Source organism: Stigmatopora nigra, chromosome 10 (assembly GCF_051989575.1).
Source record: "Stigmatopora nigra isolate UIUO_SnigA chromosome 10, RoL_Snig_1.1, whole genome shotgun sequence".
In the NCBI taxonomy this organism is placed as follows: Eukaryota; Metazoa; Chordata; class Actinopteri; order Syngnathiformes; family Syngnathidae; genus Stigmatopora; species Stigmatopora nigra.
This window is the reverse complement of record NC_135517.1, coordinates 14,562,096-14,588,348: the sequence shown is the minus strand read 5'-3', so window position 1 is coordinate 14,588,348 and position 26,253 is coordinate 14,562,096. Positions and strand designations below refer to the sequence as shown.

At 40.1% G+C, this 26,253-nt stretch overlaps 1 protein-coding gene across 2 annotated transcripts in view; it reads right to left on the bottom strand.

The window, feature by feature from the left end:
* Positions 1–246: 246 nt before the first annotated feature.
* megf6b (multiple EGF-like-domains 6b) overlaps positions 247–26,253 on the bottom strand; it is a 45,615-nt gene continuing 19,608 nt past the window's right edge. The window contains exons 5-19 of one of the 2 annotated variants that reach the window (XM_077727195.1): positions 17,888–18,010; positions 15,164–15,286; positions 12,884–13,009; positions 12,440–12,562; positions 11,826–11,948; positions 11,611–11,748; positions 9,011–9,133; positions 8,225–8,347; positions 7,983–8,153; positions 5,328–5,459; positions 5,096–5,224; positions 4,893–5,021; positions 4,196–4,330; positions 850–978; positions 247–758 (exon numbers count right to left, since the gene is read on the bottom strand). In XM_077727195.1, coding sequence (XP_077583321.1) covers positions 607–758; positions 850–978; positions 4,196–4,330; positions 4,893–5,021; positions 5,096–5,224; positions 5,328–5,459; positions 7,983–8,153; positions 8,225–8,347; positions 9,011–9,133; positions 11,611–11,748; positions 11,826–11,948; positions 12,440–12,562; positions 12,884–13,009; positions 15,164–15,286; positions 17,888–18,010 — 1,979 coding nt within the window. In that variant the 3' untranslated portion in view covers positions 247–606. Of the gene's footprint in view, positions 759–849; positions 979–3,397; positions 4,126–4,195; positions 4,331–4,892; positions 5,022–5,095; positions 5,225–5,327; positions 5,460–7,982; positions 8,154–8,224; positions 8,348–9,010; positions 9,134–11,610; positions 11,749–11,825; positions 11,949–12,439; positions 12,563–12,883; positions 13,010–15,163; positions 15,287–17,887; positions 18,011–26,253 lie in introns of those variants that run through there. The other variant, XM_077727196.1, reaches the window with a different exon arrangement.

Genomic DNA, 26,253 nt, shown 5'->3' with positions numbered 1-26,253 from the left:
AAGTAAAAGTATAGTACAGTATAAATATTTTGGAAAACCTTTATCCACTCTATGGTGCAGTGGTTCTTTCAATTTCTGACTTCGGTGTGAGGGGCACTGTGATTTTGAGTATGAATTGTCTCCGTTTGTGAGCCTCATGGCTGACTGGCGGCCAGTCTATGGTATAGTACAGCTTTTCCCAGAAGTCAGTTGGGATAGGCTCCAACACCGTGTCCCTGGCAATGGAAAACATATGAACAAATGGAAAACTTTAAACAATCACTCATTTATTTTCTCTGCCGCCTATCTTCAGAAACGCCGCAAAGGTGCTGGATTCTATCCCAGCTAACCAAACACTAAAAATGAAAAATGACTTTTTGGGGGGGAAATAATAGAAAGAAAATGAAGACACTTTTATTTCTTAAATATTAAAACATAATGACCCGCTGTCGCTTATTTGCCCACATGTTTACCCTAAAATCATGCCAAACAATGACAAAGTTAAAAATTAGAAACGCTAATAAAAGGCCTTTAAAAAAATAAACATTGAATTAATATGAAACACATTATAGTGCAATTGTGCATCAGGTGAAGTCCGTTAATGCCTCTCAGAGGTGGATTGCTCCATCATATTGTTTGGCCTCTCTCACTTTGGTTGCAGAACGGTCCAGTCCAGCCTTTGGCACATGAGCAATGCCCGCTGACTGCATTGCAGTGGGCACCATTATGACATGAACACTTCTTTTGACAGTCAAAACCAAAGTAGCCCTGAGGACAGCCTAAAGTATACAGTGATTGTTGTTACTAAATTAAAATGATATAGAAAATAAATACAAACAGTAGAATTTGGAGGAAAGATCAATGTCTTACGTTTTTGGCAGAAAGTTCCAGCCCATCCTTCCTGGCATGTGCAAGCGCCACTCACATGGTCACACACCGCCTGATTTTCACACTGACAACGGTGACGACAACCTAGACCAAACATTCCTGCTGGACACTCTGATGGATAAAAATTACATTACATTAATCAATATTAAATAATATAACTATACATTTACATGAATGGAAACCAAGAAAAAAAAGTAGGACAATTTGCTTGTTCCACTGTTAAATCTATTACAGTAATCCACATCATCCTTAACATTGCACTCATCTATAGACAACTCCACTGAGACACTGTGTAGCTCTGAAAGCTCTGCTGTTTTGGTTAGCAACAAAAATTAGGGCAAGTTAAAAAAAGTACCAGGAACTACTTACTCTCATGGCATAGAGCCCCAGTGTAACGAGCGGTCTCAAACTCGCGGGGCGATAAATTGTGGCCCGCGTCTTAATATGCAAGATTAATGTCCGCGCGGCCCGCAAGATTGATATGAATGACACTGTGTTCGGAGCTGGATGAACCAATCACGGTGAGGTATATGGCTCTGGGGGGCGGGACATTGGCCGGGCTGTCCAGTGCCTCGCTCACTCACTCATTCATTCCTCCAATCAGATGGGCGGAGGAGAAGCCGTGAAGCCAATCACCTCGCCCGGCTCGGAGACCTGCCGTAATCCAATACAGTCGGAGAACTGCCGTAATCCAATACGATCGGAGAGCAAAAGTGCGCATGCGCCACAAACCGCGCGACTGAAAATTAAAAATTCAATCCGAGACTCATTCCAAGTGTAAACACATATTACAGCCCCAGAGATGTCTGTTTCAAAGCCTGCCGAGAAGAGAAAGGTCAGTGATGAGTACAGACCGTTTCAAGAAAAGTGGGGAGTGCAATATTTCTTTGTTGAGCACATGGGCACCGCGACATGTCTCATTTGCACTGAAGAAGTTGCGGTCCACAAGGAATACAATTTGAAACGTCATTATGCAAAGAGACATGCTGAGGAGTACGAAAAATACCAGGGAGATGAGAGAGCCAACAAGGTTGACAGTCTTAAAACAAGTCTTCTGGAGCAACAGAGTTTTTTTCAAGAAGGCTACCAAAGAAATAATGTAGCAGTCGAAGCTAGCCACGCCGTTTGTGAGCTGATTGTCAAATCAGGAAAGCCATTCACAGAAGGTGAATTTATCAAAAAGTGCATATTACAGGCTGTACAAACTGTCTGTCCTGAAAAGAAAAGTCAGTTCAACAACATCAGCCTGTCTGCCAACACCGTGGTAGAGTACATTTCTGACATGTCAAGTGACATTTATGATCAACTGTGTGAGAAAGCGCAAAGTTTCAGTGTATATTCAGTGGCTCTTGATGAGACCACCGACATCACAGACACTGCCCAGCTCGCAATATTTGTCCGTGGTGTTGATGACAATTTTGAAGTGATGGAGGAGTTGCTCACAGTAATTCCAATGCATGGCCAGACCACCGCTAAGGAATTATTTCACCAGCTCTGTGATGCCATTGAGAATGCCGGTTTGCCATGGAAGAGCTTTGTTGGAATAACAACTGATGGAGCCCCATCAATGATTGGGAGGAATGGACTGGTAGCACTTGTTCAAAAAAAACTGGAAGAGGAGGGTGTGGAGGAGGCCATAGCTCTGCACTGCATTATCCATCAGCAGGCCCTTTGCAGCAGATGCCTGAAGTTTGACAATGTGATGTCTGTCGTTGTGAAATGCATCAACCAAATCAGATACAGGGGCTTAAAGGATAGAAGGTTCCGTGCTCTTTTGGAGGAAATAGAGTCTGAATATGGGGATGTGCTCTACTTCACCGAGGTACGTTGGCTCAGCAGGGGAAATGTGTTGAAGAGATTTTTTGAGTTGAGAGCAGAAGTAAAAGACTTCATGGAGATAGACGGGGTTGCTGTTCCTGTGCTAAGTGATCCCAAATGGCTCATGGACTTAGCTTTTCTTGTTGATATCACACATGAGCTTAATGTACTGAAAACGAGGCTACAAGGCCAGGGGCAGCTTGTCAGTGCTGCCTATGACAATGTGAGAGCATTCTGCTCTAAACTTTTGTTATGGAAAGCCCAGCTCCCTCAGACAAACCTTTTCCATTTCCCAGCATGCAAGGCTCTTTTGGATGCAGGCACACCATTCAGTGGTGAGAAATATGTGGAGGCCATTTCGACCCTGCAGGAGGAATTTGATCACAGATTTGCAGACTTCAAGACACACAAAGCCACATTTCAAATTTTTGCGGACCCCTTCTCCTTTGATGTGCAAGATGCCCCTCCTGAGCTTCAATTGGAGCTCATTGACCTGCAGTGCGATTTTGCACTCAAAGCCAAGTTCAGGGAGGTGAGTGGAGAAGCAGACAAGCTTGGACAATTTTTGAGAGAGTTGACCCCCAGCTTCCCTGAACTTTCCCGAATGTTCAAGCGGACCATGTGCCTTTTTGGGAGCACATACTTGTGTGAGAAACTCTTTTCCACCTTGAACTTCAATGAGTCCCAGCATAGGTCCAGACTTACTGATGAGCATCTTCAAGCTCTATTGAGGGTCTCCACTGCTTCCTCCCTCAAGCCAAATGTTACTCAGCTATGTGAGAAGAAGCGCTGCCAGGTCTCTCGCAGCAAGAAGTAGGCAAGAGAAGCTGTCTCCAGAATATTTCATGTTCAATGTTCCATTCAAGTTCATAAAGTTAAAATTTAAAGAGCTGTTAATACAGACATTTTAAACGGAATAAAAATAATTAGTTTTCTCTACTTAGCCAGCCACTGTATATCTACTGTATGCTCATTATTAGTATTATTTTTATTACTGATTGATTTATTTTTTATTCATCTTTAAGTTCATTTATTTGATTCATTATTTTTTTGTTAAAAAATAAAGATATTTGATAACTTTGGAATGTTTTATCAGCGCTTTTCTTGTGGAAATCCAGATGCGGTCCAGTCTCACCCAGAATCTGCCTCTAGCGGCCCCCAGGTAAATTGAGTTTGAGACCCCTGATGTAAACTATTTTCATTGACTAAAGTGTTGACTTACTAACTCTCTTCACTGCTTAAACCTGAATATTTTTCTACTATGAAATAAAAATAAACAAAAGTGAATACTGTGGGCCCACACACCTAGTTTGCAACCATAACCATGACGACCCGGGGGGCACTTTCGAAGGCACGCCCCACTTACGTGGTCACATGACACCCCAGTCGGACATGCACATTTCTTTTCACAGCCGCTGCCGTATGTTCCTGGAAAGCATTCTATCGAGGGAAACACTGGTGTATGTAAGAAAATACATTATGATACATTTTCCTTCGACAAGGTCCTCACCTTCCTTACAGAATTTGCCTCTGTAACCGGGTTTGCACACACATGTGCCATAACGCTGATGACACGCCAAAGTGTTGTGGTGGATGCACTGACACTCCTTGGAGCAGCCGGCACCATATGTCCACTTTGGACAAGCTGGAGGGAGAAAATCATACTGTGACCACATGTGAAATAAAAAAGATCTCATCTGATAGGTGGCATACTCCTTTATCAACGTACAATCCATACAGTTCACTTTGTAGTTGTAGCTGCAATTTCAAAACTTCATAAAAGAAGCAAAAGCCTTTCCCCTCAACATCAAAAATCATATAACGTGTGTCATATTCTGTTGCCTACAATGACGTGTCATTTCAGAAACGAATTAACCCAACGAAAAGAGGCGCGATTAGCACACCTGCAGCTGATTGACATATCCTGTAACGGCTACAACCTGCTGATTGTTGGAGTGTTGGGTGTTCTTTTTGTGTATACATTAAAATAAGATAAGTTCATTCCGTAAAATTCCTGTGAATTGACCTTGGGATTCACCTTGGCTCCTTGTGACTCCATTTGAATTGACAACAGAAAAACTTGGCAATAATTTGAGACGTGGACCAAGTGACGTGCAATTGGACTCATCGAATTGTCTGCTAACAAGCATAACTCATCGTTGACTACATGTTTTGGCAACAAGATTTCTATTAAAACATTGTCTTACAGAGGTGGCAGAACCGTCCATAGAGTCCGGGGTCACACAAGCAGGCTCCATATGTGCGGTGACAATGTCCGTTATTGGTGCACTTGCACTTTTTGTGACAATGTTTACCATAGAAGCCTTTTGGACAGCCTGCACACAAAAACAATGTGTGTGGGGGAAAAACGTGTTATGGGAGTGGACAGATTAAAGAATTTACTACTCACCATCCTGGCACATATCCCCATTGATGCCTGGTGGACAGCGACAGCGCCCAGTGACAGGATCACACCTAGCGCCGTTCTGACACTTGCAGGTGAAGTTGCAGTTTTGCCCAAAATACCCTTCTGGACATGCTGTGACATTAAACACAATATATACATAGAGGTTTGTACTGCAACATTTCAGAAAAAGTTAATTTTATTGCAATCACAAGTCGTAATGTGTATGTGTTCTCACATTGGTTGCAGATTATACCCGTCCACCCATCAGGGCAATCACAGCCGTTCTTCCAGACATTACACTTGCTTCCGTTCAAACAGTCATCACACGTCAGACTGCAGTCATTCCCGAAAGTGTCGTCCAAACACACTACAAGAAACCCATGAACATATTTTAGTACATTTCTGACATTGGAACTTCCAATGATACTTTGTTCAACCCTTTCATTCTGCTGCTGTCAGTTTTTTGTCGATGCATCATCATTTAAAGATAATGAATGGATTAAAAAGGTTGTTTCAAGTCTTTTTTTTCATGTATTATGTATATCTACGCATGCGCATGTCATCCTTTATCGATATTGACGTACGCACCGCTAAAAAAATACATACGATTGAGGATAATTTTTCTGGTATACCGTGACAATAGTAACGATTGATGACAGTAGCGTCGTTGGCTACCAGCCTACGAAACTATCTTGATTTTAGCCAAAACGGTCTTGTTGAGATCGGTTTTCATAAATATTGGCAATTTTTTTTAAATGTCCCCGTACAAAACTCGGTATACGACGTACATGATTTGAAATGGTAAATGAAATACGTTGAAAACGTAAAAGTTGACAGGTTTTTGTTGAGTAGGGTTTACAAATTTTACAAAGGTGGATCCTATTGGGTCTTCAGCAAATAACATGCTCAACATCTTGATTGAAGGTTGGAAAAAAAGTATTGGTATAAGTCAGTGGTGTGCTGTCAGGACTTTCAAAGCCTTCTCTGCTGGCCTAAGAAATATCTGAATCATATATTATATTTTGTCTATCAATATTTATTAATAATTCCAAGTAGTCTGTTAGCTTCCTTTCATTGCTTTCCCCCTGGTTGCACTGTTTCCAGATGAGTGTTTTCATATTGAAGAATTTAACCAATTACATTTTAGCAATTATTTGTTGCCAGGGTCAGAAATCTGCCTCAAGGCCTTCACAATCAGTTCTGCGGTCTCTGCTGCATTAAACAAGCATCGAGAAGACTGTTGCTTCAACCATTCAGAATTCGATTTGGTGACACCAAGGCCTTCTCGCAAGCGTAGGGATACGTCATTGCCTTTTCGCAGTTGTAGGGAAACGTCATCGCTTTCACCAACTATGATTGGTTAGGTAAACAAAAATAGGGAAATCTTAAAAAGTTTGATAGACTAAACTTTCATTTCGGCGACACAATGAAAGCGCTGCATCCCAAAACAAAGGAAATGATGTGGAACTTCTTTCTATCATTGCTGAAAGAAACACGGATTTACATTACCACTTGTTCACTAATAAAGTGTTTAGTGGCCCGTCAGGCAAAATATAAAACAACCTGATCCCTGTTTTATTGCTGAAGTGATGGAGCACCGGAAGCGTGACGGGACGTTTGGTTGCTGGTCGCTGGTCTTTTGGTCCCTTTTGGTCATCGGTCCTTTGGTCGCCAGTCAAATGTACTTAGATATTAAACAGTAGTTAGATATTAAACTCTTCTCTTAGAAATGAAACTCTCATGAATATAATGTTGAGAGCTGGCTTCAACAGTAAACTCTGTCACCATTTGACCGGCGACCAAAAAGGACCAAAAGAGCGCCGACCAAAAGACCGGCGACCACCAAAGCACATTTGGGTGATTTTGAATTTAGTTTTTTCACACATTTAATGGCATTTTTGAGCATTCAGACGTGCTTTTTTTTCAATATTACAGAACAAAAAACTGGATGTACAGTTTTGTCTTGCAAGAGTAAAGGAGTTTTGTGACACAGTTGAGCGCAAGAGGAACCGATATGAGGAAATCTACGAGTCCACTGAACGCAGTGCAGGTGCTCCAAGCGCACGAAGAGGTCAAGCGTGAGATTCTCACGCGCACTATCACTAACTCCACAACAGGATTTTGGACAATATTACTTCCCAGACGCAGACCAGATTTCAAGAACACGAAAAACTGATGGTTCTTTCCCTCCTCGACCCGCAGAAGTTTTGGGAATACCAGAAAACTTTCCCACATGCAGCTTTCTCCATCTTAACGCAGAGCGGCTAAGAACAGAACTGATTGTAATGTCACGGATGATTTTACATTAAAATCTCCCACTGATCTCTTCGACTTAAAAAATCTGAGTGAGAGCATGGGGCGGCTGTACACATTAGTGGATTTGACAGTGACCATCCCTGTGTCCACTGCTTCTGTCGAACTGACATTTTCAGCCTGAAACAGAATCAAAACTTATGCCAGAAATACAACAGGACAGACTCGACTGTCAGCATTAGCTTTGATGGCGATAGAAAATAACTTCTTGATGGACCTGAAACGTACATGTAATCTGTACCACAGAGTAATTGAAATCCTCTTAAGAAAAGAAAAGAGGATGCATTTTGTGTATAAATAAAAATAATTTTTGGTGAGTAAAATGTCTATTTTCTTAAATAATAGTTCAAACTTTTAGGTTATTATTGATATTAGGATATTATTGTGTCGCAGCTTTAGCTACTTTAAAGGTTTTATAGCCATAAAATACTTATTGAGGGTTGGATTGATTCACACACAGCACTAATGAAGGCCTAAGTGTGAAATGCACGGCCCGACACTGGTATAAGTGAAGGTGACTCTTCGTAAACAGTCAGGGCGATGGATTAGCAAAAGATATAACTCAAGAAATACACACCATACTTCTCGGCTAGGGTATTCTCAGCCCTCGGCTCGCCCTCGTCATCCTCATAGTCATCGTAGCGCTCTAGAGGTTGGCTGTAGTCATGTAGCAATGTGAGTTGGGGACGAATCAGAGGCAGCTCAGCAGCACCCCCACTGTACAAGACCTCTACTGTATTGTCCAGAACTTGGTGAAGGGAATATTTAAGGTTAGGTTTGGTATCCACACTTACCCACATTTTAACAGAAAGTACTCACGGATACAGGAGGTGTGATCCTCGTCCAGACGGAAGCCTCGCCGGCAGAAGCAGGTATAAGAGCCGCCAGTGTTTTGACAGGCGTGATCACATCCACCGTTTGCTGACAAACACTCATTGATGTCTGAACAATATGAGAAACACATTTCAAGACAGTGTCCATGTGAGAACACATCTATTATTTGCTGCACAAAGCAAAATTATGAGGGAGGGTTAGCTATTTAGTGGAAAAACTGAATCCGCAAAAAGCTTAATGGTTTACAAACAACGTTTAACAGTGGACAACTGGGGGAAAAAAGAGGATTTTATTATCATAAAACGTTTCTCAGAATCTGTAAGAGTCTCAGCATATTTGTTACCCCTGAGGCCGTCTAGTTGAAAAAAAAACTGAATCATTATTCATTATAATTCATCAACAAATGGAATGTTAAATTCAGGATCAAGTCTTAAACAAGTCTTAAAATAAAGAAATAGAAATGCAAAGCTCATTGGAGTAGTTCCAACATTAGGTAGAAGTGTACTATAGTTTGACGAGTTCCAATTTCAAATTGTTTTTTTTGAAATGATTATACCAAACCTACACGCAGAAGGAGAAAGGAAAATGGGAAATTGCACGAAAACACCTAACTATTCCACCTTTGCAAGAGCTCAGGTTAATCGGAACATTCAAAATGAATTCTTGTTTGGTAAATATTGTGACTCGGCATTGCTGTAATGAATGAATGTCTAAATTTATCAGATACATTCAATATTCCATTTGTTCTAATGTGTGGAAATTCCAAAATACCATCACAGTTGCATCCGTCCGAGCTGAGACGGTAGCCTGCTGAGCAATAGCACTCATAACCCCCAGGATAGTTGGCGCAGTTCTGCTGGCAGCAAGAGCTCCGCTGGCCACACTCATCTACGTCTGCCAAATACAAACAAGCAATAAAATGAAATTTTACAATCTGATTTCTTAAGGCACCATTTAAAAAGACATGTGAAAATGATATTAATTGTTTTAGAAGTCACTTGTTAGTTAGTCAAGTAAATGAGCGGAAGCGATATTCATATGAAACTTGACTCTATCATATTTGATATCAAACGCAGCTTTAGGTTTCTAGTCAGAACGCCAATACCAATTTCCAAGTCTTCAAGCTAAGAAGGATTATTTTTCTTTGTCCAAGTAAAAACCCTGTTGATTTTGAATGACAGCCAACCCAGGGTGGTCAATGTAACAAAATTATACATTTTTTGCAGTGCTTATGTAAGTAATGAAAATATTATTTGGGGGGTCTTAAAATAATTCGTTTATTTTGCCAATTATTCCACTGAGTTTTTTTAAATTAAAAATTAGACACAGAATGGAAAATTGGAGTGTCTTTAAAGGAAACGCAGAAAACAGAGTTGAACAGAAAAAGGTAGGGAGAGTTAAGTCTGGGGTTCCCTGCTGAAGCTGCTGCTTCCCCCTCCCGACATCATTACAGTAATACCTTGACGTATGAGTGCCCCAATTTACGAGGAATTTGAGATACGGGGATAATTCCAAGTATATATTGACCTTGAGATACGAGCATACTCGTACGTGTAAAAAGATATCTACGAGCACCGGGCCGTATAGGTTGCATTTTTACTGTAGATAGCATGACCGGGTCGATAATCTGCAAAAAAGACAGTGCAATTTTCATCGATTTGAAAACAAAGCAAGCATCTGAACAAGACACCAGCGAAACCCTTCCAAGCAAGTTGTGCCTGGTTTGATAAATTTAAAAAATAGGAAGCAGGAAGTTCTGCCTCAAAAGCTGCGGTGGAATACATTAACATCTTTCCCTCGGTTATTGCACAAGAAGGTTTAAATTTAGAGTAACAAGATTAAAACCTATTTTTAAGTGTGTGTGAATGGTAATCTAAGTTCATTTAAAACAAATTTAAAGTTTAAGTTATGTTACGAGGACGTCCGTCAAGTCTCTCTCCTGTCCTTTCTTTCCCTCTATCGTCCGCGTCTTCTGTTGGTACTTAGTCATGTGACATTTTGGTATTGAAGATCATAACCATTAGATGGGTATTTGTTACTTTGTGAGTAGATGGTGAATTAGCACCAATAAATGTATGTTTTCGGTGTTTTCTCAGAAGGTGGGAATGAATTAATTTGTATTTAGTTCATTACTATGGGATAAATGTATTTGAGATACAAGTAAATTGACATACGAGCTCAGCACCGGAATTCATTAAGCTTGTATTTCAAGGTATTACTGTACAGCTAAATGACCTAATCATTACAGAAGAACAGTTGAAGCAGAGTGCTTTTGAATCACTCAGCATCAAAATTGCTACTGGTTCTAGTGCAAGCAATGTAGGGCAGAACTGCACATTGAACTCATTCATTCATTTGCTGAACCACTTATCCTCACATGGGTTGCGTTACGGTGAGTGCTGGACCCTATCCCATGCGACTGCGGGCCAGAGGCAGGGGACACCCTATACCAGTGGTTTTCAAAGTGGGCGGTACCGCCCCCCGGGGGGCGGTGTGAACTTTCAGGGGGGCGCTGACGAATAAACAGGCGAATGGGGGGCGTTGAAATAGTGAAGGGGGCGATGGAGCAATTACAGTAAAATGTGACGTTGGTGTTTGTAGAAAGACCGGAAAAATTGATTGTCTGTAATAAAAAGTCGACAAAAAACAAGCTTTATTGAAACAAGAAACGTTGTCTGCTCGAGCGCTCACGAGCAGCGCGCATATACCATATATCACTAATTGTCGCGAGTTTATCGTCGATGCAGGCGACTGGGGAAACCACCACCATCCAGTCAGCCGCAGAGGAGCACACAATAGCGCGCCGGCAACGCTTAACCACAGACGTATGCGCACAGCGACCGGCTTAATGCATCAGCTATCAATTTTTATGATTCGAGGTGAACTGCGCATTGGTCTATTAAAAGAAACGAAATTAGCGAATAATATCTGAGGCGCCTGTCTTCTATTTATTTAAGCTTCGTTCGTTGGAAAGGGGTAAAGAGGGGGGCGTTGGCATTTTGGCCCGGCGGTGAAGGGGGCGGAGGCCAAAAAAGTTTGAAAATCACTGCCCTATACTAATGGCCAGCCGATCGCAGGACCCAAGCAGACAGACAACCATTCTCACTGACACCCATACCTATGGGCAATTTAGAGAGTCCAATCAGCCCACCATGCACATCTTTGAAATGTGTGAGAAAACTGGAGTACCCAGAGAAAACCCACGCGGGGAGAACATGCAAACTCCACAAAGGTGGACCGGGCTGCATTTGAACCCAGGACCGCAAGGCTGAGAGGCCAACGCATTTTTTTTATTTAGCATTGCGGTCTACGATAAAGTACAGCCTATATTCCAAAACTACAGCAATTGTTTGGGTTTTGGATTTTCTTACCAATGCATGTTTTAAAATCTTCTTGGAGGTGGTAACCTTTGTTACAGGTACAAATGGGCCCACTGTTGGATTGCTGGCAATGATGCGAGCAGCCGCCATTGCTGTGCTCGCAGCTGTTCACGATCTCCATCTCGATTCCTTTCAACACAGTCAGCTTATTGACAATTTATCGGGACGTGACATTGTATTGTGGTTTGTTCGGAGTCAAAACTCACTGTAACACTGTTTGCCGTCTGATCCCAGCTCATATGCGGCATTACATTTGCAGGTGAAGGAACCTTGCATGTTTTGGCAACCATGAGTGCACTTGGCTTCTTCTGTCTGACACTCATCAATATCTAACACAAACAAATGAGTTTTTCCCAGTAAATCACATGCAAATACATTAAAATCTTTCTTAGATTAGATTAAATTTAATTTCACTAAAATAATACTGTGATCCTTCACAACATCGCGCCTTCACAACATCGCGCCTTCAGTACACGCGAGAGCTTTATATGCTGCGAATATATAAAAATTATTGTTTTCTTGTGTGTTATAAGACACCCCGCCCATGAGGAATAAAAGAATGAACCAGCATTATGAGGGATTTACGTCGCAGATACAGCTATGTGGCTGGCATGACGAGAGGACGTCAACATATTAACCCTACTGCAGATTAACGACAATTTGGTTGGAGCCATTGAATTCGGCAATTGTCTCGACAGTGTCATGTCCCCGGGGAACAATAGTTAAATGCCTTCTTTACGTCTACAAAGCAAATGTAGTATAGTGTTTGGGCATATTGGAAAAGGAGTTAAATTAGAGGGTTGCGATCAGTGGATTTTACCTTCACATGTCTGCCCGTCCTTGGCTAGAATGAAGCCTGGCCTGCAATCGCAGTGTGCATTGCCGCCATCTGCCTGACATTGATGCATGCAGCCTCCATTATTTTTGGCACAGGGATTCTGCACTGTAAGTTCAGATAGTTAACAATGATTGCAAAAGTCCAATATGCTTTCATTATGGGCAAATCACACCATACCACATCATTTAAGTATCATTCCTGTTTAAGTTAATTTAGGAAGCAGCCAATTTGCAGTCAATCTCAAATTAAAAGATTTATTTTAACTGGCCAAAAGAATATTAAAAAATGTTGCCATTTCGGCCCATCTGGTTGCAGCACATTCTGTTACAATTACATTGTCTTTTTGCCCCATGCACACAAACTAAATAAATGTCGATGGAAAACAGCACAGCCGTGATTGACTCTCTTAAATCCAGGTCGACTTACATTTACAATGCTTGCCATCTTCTGTCAGCTCGTAATTTTTCTTGCAGCGACACTGGAAGTGAGCAGCAGACTGCTGGATACAGTAGTGTTCACAGCCACCATTACTAAGGGCACATGAGTGGACAGCTAAAAGGCAAAAAAAAAAAAAAAAAACATTTGAAAAAATGGTGAGTTGGAAAGTGGTAAACAAAGACATTGACTGTAAAATATTACATTAATAGTAAATACTAGCAGCTGTAGTTGCCAGAATTGTGCAGTTAAAAGAATTCTGAAAAATATATTGCTATAAACAGAATTACATTGTAATTGTTGATTACAGCAAACAATTATAGAGTATGTACTGTGATCCTTCACCATTTCGCGGCTTCAATTCATTGCAGTTTTTTATTTAAAAAAGTTCATAAATTTGTCAAAATTCAGCCTGAAACTCGCAAGCGGACGACATTTACCTGTCTTCATCTATAATCTTTATAGTGTGATTGTGTGTGTGTGTGTGTGTGTGTGTGTGTATGATTCTCTCGCTACAACAGGAAAAAAAGAGTGTTGCAGGGAGCAGGAATGGTTAAAGCATGATATATGGCTGGGCGGATGTTTTATGTTAACATTCGCACGCTACTTTTGTCCAAGAGTTGACAGAAACGGCTGTCGAATCCTAATAGACAAGTGATTGAATTTATTTACCTTTTCTAAGTGTGTAAACTATAACTATATTATCAATGAGTATGCCTAAGCAGATATATGTTAGCCTGCTCTCTCTTGTGGTGGTTTTAAGCATTACATTCTGTGACGATTCCAAAATTCATACTTTCTTTAGTGGATACTGGAGTGCTTGCGATTAGTCCTTTCCACTTGAAGTTAGTTGCATGAACTACGCAACAGCACCGCTTGTGAGTACAGACGGTGCCCTACTCACGAACATTCAAGTTACGAACATTCAAGTTACGAACATTCAAGTTACGAACATTCAAGTTACGAACATTCGAGTTACGAACATTCAAGTTACGAACATTCAAGTTACGAACATTCAAGTTACGAACAACGGTACATACGAACATGTCTGCAAATTGCGTTTATGTCGAAAAATGTTCGTAAGTTAGATTTTGTATTGCGCGCCTTTTTCCGAGTAGTGCTTTTTTCCGCCGCTAATACCGATGCCTGGCGCTGTGAGACCTCAGCTCACCCAGCATCCACCTTCCTCTGCCCAGTTCGTTACAGTACGGAAGTTGCGGAAGTGCGGGCATGGATGAAGAGTTTTAAATGTGTAGGATCGCTGTTGTTTGAGGGTAGAGACAGGTTTCTATTATATATGTATTAGAAACCAAAGAGTTTGTTCTAAAAAGTTATTAGTTCAACATTGTTTGTGTTTTCTCCTAGCCAATTTTGAAGCTAACAATGTGCAGGAGCAGATGGATTTCATCCAGATGTCATCGGTGAGCAGGAACTCTTTCCATTGCTGGATACAAAACTGGTTTAGACACTTTCTTGCAGTGTTTTCACGGCCAATGTCTGCTGGAATTCATTTCAATGCAGTAGCCAAAAAAATGATTAGCTTTAGACTTCAGAATCTATTCCAATTTAAAGATTTTACTCAATATAATACATCAATTTTATGTTCTGTTAACTTGATCAAATATTGGTGAGTATACCTGCTTTCACAGGCTCCGATGTCAGGTCATTGTAGAATTGGCATATTTCCTAAAACCTTTAACTAAAGACTCAAAATTGTGCATAGGTGTGAATATAGACATGGATGGTTGTTGACCAATATTTCCTAATATTGGCTTGTGATGATTTCCCTAACCCCACAATTCCTTAGTAACCTGCTCTCATTGACCAAATTCCTACCTGAGGCAATTTAGTGTCCAATCAGCCTACAACACATGTTTTTGGAATGTGGGGGGAAACCAGAGTACCAGGAGAAAACCCACACAGGCCCACAGAGAACAAGCCAACTCCACACAGGTGGATTGACCTGGTCATTGAGGCCCATGCACTACCCACTCAATCTGCCGGGCCGCTGTGACTTGATTTTTACTTTTAATTTGTTTGTATTTGTGATTTGCTTATATGTGCACGTGGGTGACACACCCCACGTGTACCATAATGCTCAAGGGACAAGGCAACTTTCATGCCAGAAAAGTAATAAATTAATGTCATTATCTAAATTGAGTATGTAAGGATTTAAGAAAGAAAAGGCAATAAACAATTCAGTAAGCTTTGATGTATACAAAATTGAAGGCATTAAGATAAATCAAATGTGTACATTTGTTATGTACTTACGAAGACAGGTCCGGCCATCGACATGCAAGCGAGATCCTATCTGGCATTTGCAGTAGTAGGCGCCTCTGGTGTTAACACATATGTGTTGGCAACCGCCATTGTGGACCCGACATTCATCGATATCTACAGTAGAGAAGGATGAGGGTGAGTTTTGGTAGGAGAAAGAATAATTGAAATCACCGCAATGTGCAAACTAAATTGAGCCACTGAGTTGGACGAATGGCCTACAGCAGAGTTTGGCAGTTAAAGTCGAGGAAATGATGAAGATGGATGACCAGTGCATCAAGTAAGCAATTAACTGTGATGCAAATTAAGCACAACAAATTCCCCCAATATGGTAGCGATTAGTGTATATTTAAATACTTTTCCTGAATTTTGGGGAGAAAAAATAAAAGCCAAACATGACCACATTGTGTTTTAAACATGCCTTGAATTAAAGGTCAGAGGCTGATGAATTGCACGTCATCACAGATTGGCCTCAATATATAGAAATATTAATAATTATAATTCTGATAAAATTCAACTCAATAATGTAAAGGAAAATAGTTTGTGGTTGGTTAAAGTCTCCAAACACTAGTAACACATACTATATTACTACAGTTGTTGATACCAGCAGTCAATTTGTAACGACAAACATATGTGAAGAATCGAGTAATTGAAAGCAATGTAACCTTACATTAAATTTTATTCATTTTTAGTAGTAATCTGGTGGCAACTACTGTCCACAGCTGTTCCAGCAGTGAAATAGTGAAGAAAAATGGCTAGAAGAATGTTTTCATCATGCTGTGTTTCTTTGTGTTTTGTGGCTAAACATCAGCCTTGCTCCATGTGCAACAGCTGGCAGAAGTAATTTCATCACTTTTTTGTGCCTGCTGCACGCTTTGCTTTGGTTTGAGGAAAAAAAACAAATCTGTTAACCGCAATTGTAGACTGCATGCAAGCGCACAAAACATGCTTCTCTACATGCTTATTTATTTATAATACACAGAAAAGATGGGAAAAAAAATCTGAATATAATTTGATGTATTTCCAAGATGAATACAAATCATTATTTAAAACATGCATGCATATTTCTTGTAATACACTCTTTCAAGAAAATATTCACCGGCCAAAGCATTTTTTTCAATGCGCATTGATCTCATGTAGGAATTTCTGAAGATTCCTGTCCAATCTAGAATTTGGCTACTAAGTCTTCACTTACTTGCAGCCCTGCTGTGGCCATGGTAACCATAGAAACAAAACGGCCCCCTTAAGAAATCAGAGGGATAATTTGCAGCGGATGCAAAAAAATGTAAAATTTTAAAGAGCATCAGAAGGAACATCAAACATCATGAGACCATGATGCAGTATTTCCCCTGAGGATTTATAAACATACAGTGAATCCAATTTTAAACCTAAGTAAAAACTCCAGTCAAAAAAATTCTGATGAAAAACGGGAATGCATGGAATGCTAGCGATTATCTCTCGTTCCGTCGAAACTTCTGCTGGAGTTTTCACCCCTTCTATCTTCCTCTTACATTCACTCCCCCCAATGTTCTAGCATGTATCTCACAGGAAAGACCCGGCCACCTCGCTTTCAACTCTCGCAAAGCACCTTTAACTCATGACACTTCACTGCCAGCTATGCTGAAGATCCAGCAAAAGCTAAGGACATATTTGCATTTCCACTTTGATTTTCCAGTAAACTTTCACATGTACATTTCCGTGTACATTGGTCATATATTTTCTCACCTGCAGTAGGCCAGTTTGTGATGACATCTGTGAACTTTTTTTTTACATTCTTCTGAACACTCCAAAAAATTCAATGTTGAACCAACATAAACAAATCATGGAAAGAAGTTCCACATGGTTTGTGTCCTTTTAACCTGGAGCATGCATTCTAACATTAGACAATTGTATTATTCATTCATTCATTCATTTTCTGAAACACTTCATCCTTACGAGGGTAAGTATACTTGGGTATGCAGAAAAGAATGCAGGCTGTAAATTTTACCAGAAGTCTTATTCCATGTTTCCAATCTAAACTTCTGAAAGCAAAATGAACCCCCTGTGTCCTATAAGGTCAATACACAGACATATTAGTAGAGTCAAAAGCGAACTCTGGCAAAGAGTTCAAAGAGCAAACATGACCAATTGCAAAAAAAAAAAAAAATCTTATACAAGTATCTTTAACAAAAATTTTGCTCTGTTAGTTCAGCTGGTGGTGTGCTGACAAAGCATCATTCGAAAAGCCGCATGCTCGCATCGAAGCAAGCTGTAAAGCTTTTTTAGCGTGACAATTGAATGAAAATGTGATCAAAACTGACTGGGAGGGATGCACTTTGCAAGTTTCTAAATATTTTCTGAGCCAAAAGCAGTTTTCTTGGTCCTTCGATATTATCGCTCTCCAGTGAAAAAGACACGTCTAATGATTTTTTAATATATTTTATGGCAGGGCACAAGGAGACAGACAACCATGCACTCACACCCATACCAAGAGGCAATTTAGAGCATCATTTTGAACGAATTCAAAATAAATTGTTTGAGCAATTTTGTCTGATTTCTACCAATTTAGATACATTTACTGTGTTCTAAACACCAAAATAAAATGTCAGTCATGTTTTGATGGCTTTGATTGGTAAAACATTAAACTAAAAACAATGTTTTACAAAGTGAGAACCTTGCCAAACCCTGTGTGTTACTTATAGTACACACAGCGTTTTATGTCACAAAGCACACTCTCACCTTGACATGTTTTGCCATCTTGGTTCAGTTTGAGCCCAGCAGGACAGCGGCAGTAAAAACTTCCAATAGTGTTGCAGCACTGAACTTCACATCCGCCGTTGGTCTCCTCACATTCGTTCAAATCTACAGGAGGAACAAAAACAAGGCATTAACATCCTGATTGCTAAATTGAAACCAGATAAGCCACTGTGTGCTTAGTTTTTCTTTTTTTATTATTTCAAGGCAAGAACAAGTGCCAAACTATTAGGGCTGCTCCAATGTCAAGAGTTGATTTTAACAGCCTCTGGAAATCGTTGGAAAATTTTATTCTCTTATGTCTTTGAAGCTCATTTTAAAAGAAATAGTCCAAAAAATCTCCCTTTTTTAATTGTTTTGCTCTCCACCAGCTCCATATCATGCCATACTTTTCATCAAATCCACAAGATCATATCTTTGGCTTCCTGACAGTCTATAATGACAGTCTTTATTCAGGTGCTGACATTGGAGCATGAGCCCCGATTTTAGAGATCAGGGGGGGAGTTTTTTTTTTGGGGGGGGGGGGGGGGGTAGGGCGTAGGCTTGGGGAATTCAATGCCCATGTAAGGAATAACAATGAGACCTGGAGGGGCGTGACTGGAAAATTGTCTCAATAATCCAAACCTGATAAGTGTTCTATTGTTGGACTTCTGAGCTCATCACAGATTGTCAATAATGAACACCATGTTCAGATGCAAGGGTATCCATTTGTGAACTGGGCACCGGGACACCTAGGGCCGCAGTTGGATGAATATTTTGTAGTCATGTCATCGGACTTGCGGCTGCATATCTGTGACACTTGGAGGTTGTGAAGGGGAGAGCTGTCAATCAATTACCACCTTGTGGGGGAAGATGCTGGTCTGGCCTGGCACACCCAAACATTTTGAGGGAGTCTGATGGGAACCACTGGCAGAGTTTCTTGTCAGAAGGAGTTTCAAGTACCATCTTCGACCAGAGCTTCACCCATGTCCACAGAGAGGCGGGAGATATGGAGTCTAACGGGACAATGTTCCGTGCCTGTAATGCTGAGACGCACGACCAAAGTTGTGGTAGCAACCTGGTTGGGGCCGTCGTGGAAGCAAGCTGTTTGGGGCAGTTAGGGGTATCCCCAACATCAAAATAATCTTCAAGCAGAGAAGACATCAAGCCCATAATAGGCTTAAACCCCATCGGACGATAAGTGGAATATGGCAGGCCGCTTACCAAAATGGCCGCAGCTCGCGCCTTTCGAAGAGAGAGGGAGCGGACGGACAGAGCACACGTCCATTTGGCGCCAAATTCAACCGTCCTGAGGGTTGGGAGGTGTTTTTAATGAAGGTAGGTGGAGACAAACTTTAGGCCGGAATACATGGACAAAGAAATGGGCGGTGGCATAGTAGATGACACACATTTTAACCCATAGGTGTTATTGCTGTAAAATTCCACAAGGCAGCGTCTGTGTAAAATTCTATTCCAGTTGCTAATGCTCAAAAGGATTAAAGAATACAAGAGAAATACATTCCGTATTCCACAAAGGCCCTTGTGGCAGCAATCCCAGAACACCCTGGCTGACATGAGCGGTAAGGAATTCCATCCAGCTGCAGGTACTATCAGGCTTTTTTGGCCCGTGGACCTCCAGAGGCAGCTGATGGGTGCCGGCTAGCCAAGCAGCACACAGCTCTGGTGGTCTGAGTCAAAAGCCTGGGTACGAGAGGAGTTTAAGCAGTCTGCGGCGAAAGACTTCCTGACAGCTTCAAAGAAATATTGGTGCAACATTCGCCATCTCAAGAGTAAAGCAGTGCAACAGCAACAGGGAGACAAAGTTGGAACCTTCACGAGGTGTCCTCCTGAGAGGCCGCCCACCTTTAAATCCAACAAATACATGTCCCCAAGTTTACTTAGATCAAAAACTTTGTTTTGTTCATGTCATACTATCATTTCCTTTAATGTGTATGCATGGCTTCACAATTTGTCTCTCCTCCTGCTTGGCTGCCTCAGTTTTATAGCGTCACTAGACTTCAGCCTCATGGTAAGTGCTTGTATATAACTAGTTTCCCCCTTTTTATCATCATTAATTAGTATCAAACTTGCTTGCAACGAAGTAAATGCGTTGCTCCTGATAACCCTCTAAATAAAGAGGAGCCAGAACGCCTTGCAGTACTGTGAATCTGATCTGGGAACTGCACTTGCATCCACCAGAGACTTCACAAGACTTCTAGTCTTTTATCTGTTTTGACTTTTGACTATTGATGTCTCACTTGTGTTTTCAGCCCTCACCCTTAGAGTTGAGACGTACATTGTAATCAGGGCCCCTTGAATTTAATAAAATAACAGAAAAGACATTTAAGGTCAGAACGGAGTTGGGACGTTGCCTTAATGGTCGTTGTCCTTACAAGTTAAAATTGCAGACAAATCGTTTCCCCTTTACTTGTGCTTGCATTTGAGAATGCCTAATAGTGAACCTATAACTTTTTGACTGTTTTTTCCGATTATTTACTTTTTTACTTAAAAATAAATTATCATTTAGGGGAAATATGGGGGGTTGTGTGTGTTTCATGCATTAACTGGAATTAATTATTTGTTAAGAAGAAAATACATCCATGATCCCTGCATAATAAAATTAAGAGCTCAGTTGTGGAACACACAGATGGTGTTTTTATGACTTAGATCTGTAAATATTTGAAAATCCAAACTACTGCATTTCCTATTTTCATGTTTGGGTCAATGTACTAAAAGTATTACTGAAGCATTATTTTGTGGGATGTTTGTGACACGGAAGTGTCTTTTAGTGAGTTAACTCGTCTCATTTAAATAAAAGTAATATTTTATTATTGAGACATTCAGTGCCTTATTTAAGGAGAGTGTTCAGTGTATATTTTTCAATTTGCTTATTTATTTTATTCAGTCTTTTCTATGTAATATTTGTAAATTTGTACCTATTTACTGCTTTTATGTTGAGAGAGATGGATGAAAACCAATATTCAGGTATTAGATTGATGGTATATGGTTGACAAGGGAGCATGCTAATCATTTTGCTTTTCATACATTTATATGTAGAATTAGTAGTTAATTTGTTGATAGGGGAGCAGGATGTCATTTCCAAAGCAGAAACAATATTTGTGACAATACAAAGGGAGTGACTTCTTCATGCAAACTGAGTAAATTGCATAACCTCTTAAACATCATTAGGAATATGTTGCCTACTGCTGTTATGTCTTCTCAGTGAAACATAAAAAACACGCCTGTGAAACTGCTGCATGAATGTGCATTTCCACATAACATAACACTGAGTTCTGTAAAAGAATGAAAAACAAATAAGCCAGACGAAAAGGTGATTGCATACAACTTTCCCCCCTGCACCCTCAGCTGCAAACAGAGGGTTTACAATCTGGCCCGGCATTGTGCGACTTCCTGTGATAAGGAAAATAACTGTTCTTGGGAGGATCACACTTGTGTCCCGTGTGACTACAAGTGACTAAGAAAGAGCTTGCTAAAATGGCTGGATGAGATATCATCTTGTGAGCTGTAGAGTGGAAAATTGTAGTAAAATTACAGGATGGGGGGTAGGTTGTGAGGGGAGGTGGGGGATGCCATACAGCTGCTATTTGGACAATGGTTACTCTTGTTTAACACTTCACCGACCAAATCACGGTAAGCTACAGTATGACGCATCCAGAAAAGGGTTTTATACCCTTATTTAAGGAAAGTGTTTAGTGTTTATTTTTTTATTTAGCATTTTTTTTGTCTTTTCTATGTAATTTGTGGAAAACCATGGAATCCATCCTGGACCTCGGACGGAAAAAAACTGCTCTGCTCTGCTGACCTCACTTGGACTACTTATTTATTGATTATTTAGTGATCATTTATCTTTACTATATATTGATTTTTTATGTATATGCTTGTTGGTCGTTGTGTCCATAGACTCAGTGAATGGTGCGAATTGCCGCTGAATGTCTCCAAAAGCCATGGAACTCATCCTGGAGTTCAGATGGAACAAGTTCGCTTCACTTTGCTGATCTCACTTGGACTACTTATTTATTGATTATTTATTTGTCTGTCTGTTGTTATTTGTACACTATGTGGTGAAAGCTTTAAATCTCATTATACTAGTATAATGACAATAAAAGCATTCATTTCAATTAAATTCAATGTAGTGACATTCTTCGCATATCTTTTAGGAGTACATTAAGCGAATCGAAATTGAATTGATAAAAAAACCTCGGAAACGGACCTACAATATACGATTGCTACTTTGCAATTTGTTTTTGTCTTCAACCATTGGGCGATCCCTGGTGATGTCACATTTGCAGCTCCCACCTCTTTCCCATGAATGGTACGGAGCTCAGAAGGACCTCTGAGAGTTGAAGCTGTTAAGACGGTACTGCATGATTAATCCAGGCTTTCTTTTTTCTTTTTGTGTTACATCTCTGAAGGTGAACAAGGCCCTAACTGACTGTCTCCACTTCAATATGTGCATCCAACAACCCGAAAGCTATGCCTCGACATTGACTTTCTGAGATTGGTTTGCTCTTTTTAGTCACATTGCAAGCAAAATCCCTGATGTCTAACTGGGGCTGAAATGCATGGTTTTATTTATTCCATACTGTAGTTAATAACTCAAACCACTTGCTTCAAGACCTATTTTTCAACGGGGGCAGCTCATAAAAAATGTACTCGATCGTGTACTATCACACTTTATTGGTGGGCACTGGGATTGCACTCTATAAACCAAAAGATATTCATTGAAGCAATTAAAAAGTCACTTATCCATAATATGTCTCATGAATGGGCAAGGTGTCCATGAACTCCAGATGGGAATTGGAGTTACACTGTCAGGAACATACACCAGTTCTTATGGAGATTTTGTGCATATAAAAAAGGGCTACAAATTGGAGATGGTTGAGGTGCTTAATTTTCAGTGAAACTTACAGTTAAACAGAAGAGGATATGTGGATAACTGCATAGGCACTCTGTGAGATTTGCCAACTAAGCACTTCGCTATCGGGTCACTCTGATAAGTAGAGAATTCAAACTGCTGTATTTATGCAAACTCCGTGAGAAGCACTTAAGTGGGTGCTTGGCAACTTGATGTTTTGAGACAGAGATTTTGCTACTCAGTGTTTGTGTAACCTTCCCTGTACTTAGTTGTACTTAAACTACACTGGATTTAACCCAACGTTGCTTCACCAGGTAATTTTGTTTCTGCCCTCAGGTTCTTTTCTAAGGTAATAGTCATTTGCCTAATAGAACCAATAAAGAAATAAAGTAAAGACTATTTCAATTTATCCACCAAGTATGATGTTTTTGCAAAATTTAAACTAGTAAAATTAATCTTTACCCATTACTTTTTTAAGATACCTTATATTCTCACATATGTACCGTATTTGTCACAAAAAAAAATAATGACTGAATCCAGGGTACGGCTTTGAGTTGACATGGGCGAAACTGCAAAGAGACAAAGACAAAATGCCATAAAGGACGACAATGCGGCCGATATGGTTGGTCATTTATTTCAAATTAGAAAAATGCTAAGCAACATTCATTTTGACGTCTAAAAATTATTATTAACCATATCTTGGATAAAATGGGGAAAAACTCACTTGTTTGTGCCTGCCATTGCTCGCTCAAGGCACCGCCATCTAACTGTAGTTAAAGATGCTCTGACTGGTGTTCGTAGTGTTTACCATGTCAGCACATTCCAAAAGTTTTTAAGGCTGATCAAAGGTCTTGCGGTCAATTATTAAAATATCAGCCTCGATACCTGCGTAATGTGTATCTCATGCTATTACTGCACCCAGAGACTTGGTGAACACTAGATTGCTGACACACTTCCTGGTTGTACTGCTCACATGACTTCCTTTTTGAATTTGTCTACGGGCAGATAACACCCTTTAGGAATGTGTAATACAGCAGACGACTCTTTTGATTTATACAGTATCTCAGAAATACCACGTGCAATGTTCCCTCTAATTTTTTGTTAGTCTTGGCAGAAAGACAACCTCCCTGAGTGCATTGAGTACCAGTGTGAGTGACATCATCATTGCTCGCTATGGACACACCAGTATCCCAACTGCCATAAGCAGGTGCATGTCAATGTTCCCTCTAATTTTTCATGTAAAACATGCTGTAAAACACGAAAAACATAAGAGTGGACAGAGCTACTACCACTGACTGCTGCGTAAACGGCGCCATCATGGGGAAAGGAGTGTAAAAATAAATGAATAAAAAAAGTATGAATTTTATTTACTGCGTGCCATATGATTGCTGATGCGTAGAGAAGACGAGAGTAGTGCGCAATTGCGCACGCGAGCATATTAGAGGGAACATTGACCACGTGCGATGATTTTCTCAATATTTTCCCTTCAAAGTAACACATATGAACTCCCTATTAAAACCATGAATATGGAGCTGAAAATTGAGAAACGGGGTGTTTTATATGAGATAAATTGTCTAATTCAAAGGTTTTAAGGGAATTTGCAGGGTACCGTGTAAGATTATATCAGTTTTTGTGAGTATAAAGGGATCATTGTCATACAAACTCTGAATGGCTGACATGTCAGCATAAACACTCAGCTGTCTGACTGATTAATCAATCTTAGTCTTGTGATTGAGTTGACATGTCAGCACAAACCCTCAACTGTCCGACACTGATCAATTATTTTTTGCCCTGCAAAAAGGTGGCTAATATGTGAGAAAATACAGTATGTTTGGGTATTATAGTAGTTGTACAATGAGTTCATTGATATGGGGATATATCTTAAAATGTTCAAAATAAATCATGTTTATATCATTAATTTAGACATTTGTAGCAGAACTGCTACAAAAGTAATAAATGCTGTTGCTCCAGGATTTTAATTTATTGCGCCCAAACTACTTGTTTTCCTCTCTAATCATCTACTCCCTTGATTTGCAAATGTGATTTGAAAAATATGCTTACTGTATTAGCTGCAAAGATTTTCAAAATAATCAGTCCTCCAAATGCATCATCCCCCCTCAAACTGGAACAAAGTGGGACAGTTTAAACCCATGCTAATGTTTTCAGTAGCAGAAGTGGGAATGACAATATTTTTTACGTGGATATGGGAGGAAATGAAACTCTGTTTTGCCATAAGTCACATTAAGATTTGAAATTCTGCTATGAAGTGACTACAAATAGTCATATTTTGCTTGTAGTCGTGCATTATACTGTCCCCTATTCTTTTATTTTTTACTTGTTTGTCTTATTCAAGAAATATATGATCTCTCTAGGATCACCTGTATCCACAGAAGCATCTGTATGAACGTCATTATCGATGTCTTTATGTAAAAGTGTATTCATACCTAAGAAGCAGCTGTCGCTACCTCATGTCATACTTTTTCCTCCTCTTTTAATTCTGCTGCTGCTGGACACCTTTAAACCTCCTGGCAGATGGGCAAGTTCACATCACATCCTTGATCATAAACAAGCATACAATGTGGGACATGTTTTCACTATAATCTAGAACAAGTAACGAATGTATGTACGGCCTTCAAAAAATGTGGATCTTTTATGGATTCCTGGTTTTCTGTGCATATTTTTACCATCTGTAAAAAAAAACATCTCTAAGAACTAGCGCGGCTGTGCAAAACACATTTCATGATTTGCACACTTGAACAAATACCTGTAGACCTCAAGGGAAATGCCCTTTGACCTGTTGTGTGTGCTCTATCTGAAACATTACCTGTTGAGACCTGCTGCTCCTGATTCTGACCCTGTCGGAATATTTGAAGTGTCTTGGATATTTAACACATGATGTATTCCAAGTATTCCAAAAAGGATTTGTTGGAAACCTTGTAAATTTTCAGTCAAACGATCTACAGTGGGTTCTCGGTTCTCGAGCACAATCCGTTCCAGAAGCCTGTTCGAGAAGTGTTTTGTTCGAAATATGAATAGATTTTTCCCATCACAACTAATGGAAAAGGAAATAATGCATTTCAAGCCTAAAAATAGGCAATTTTAAAATATTTTTTGACAGTTGTCTGCACAACATTAATTTTTCAGCAGCAGCAACAATACTATTCCCACTTGCCTTTGGAGTCATGATTGGAGGTTAATATAGTCCTTAATATAAAGAAAAAAGTCAGTAAATGTAGCCAACTCTTATGAGTCTCAGGTTGAGTGAAGCGGAGTTGGAGACAAACGGCCATATTGCTTCTAATGTTGAAATATTATGGCGTTTTGTCTTTGTCACCGTGCATGTCAAGTCTAATTTGTGCCCATACCCTCATTCAGTCATCATTTATTTTAGCGAAAAATACGGATTATATGCGAGAAAGTATGGTAATTAAATAAAGGGTGGCAACCAAGCCAACGAGGGAAAAGAAGAGCCTTGCTGCCACGACAAAGAAGCATT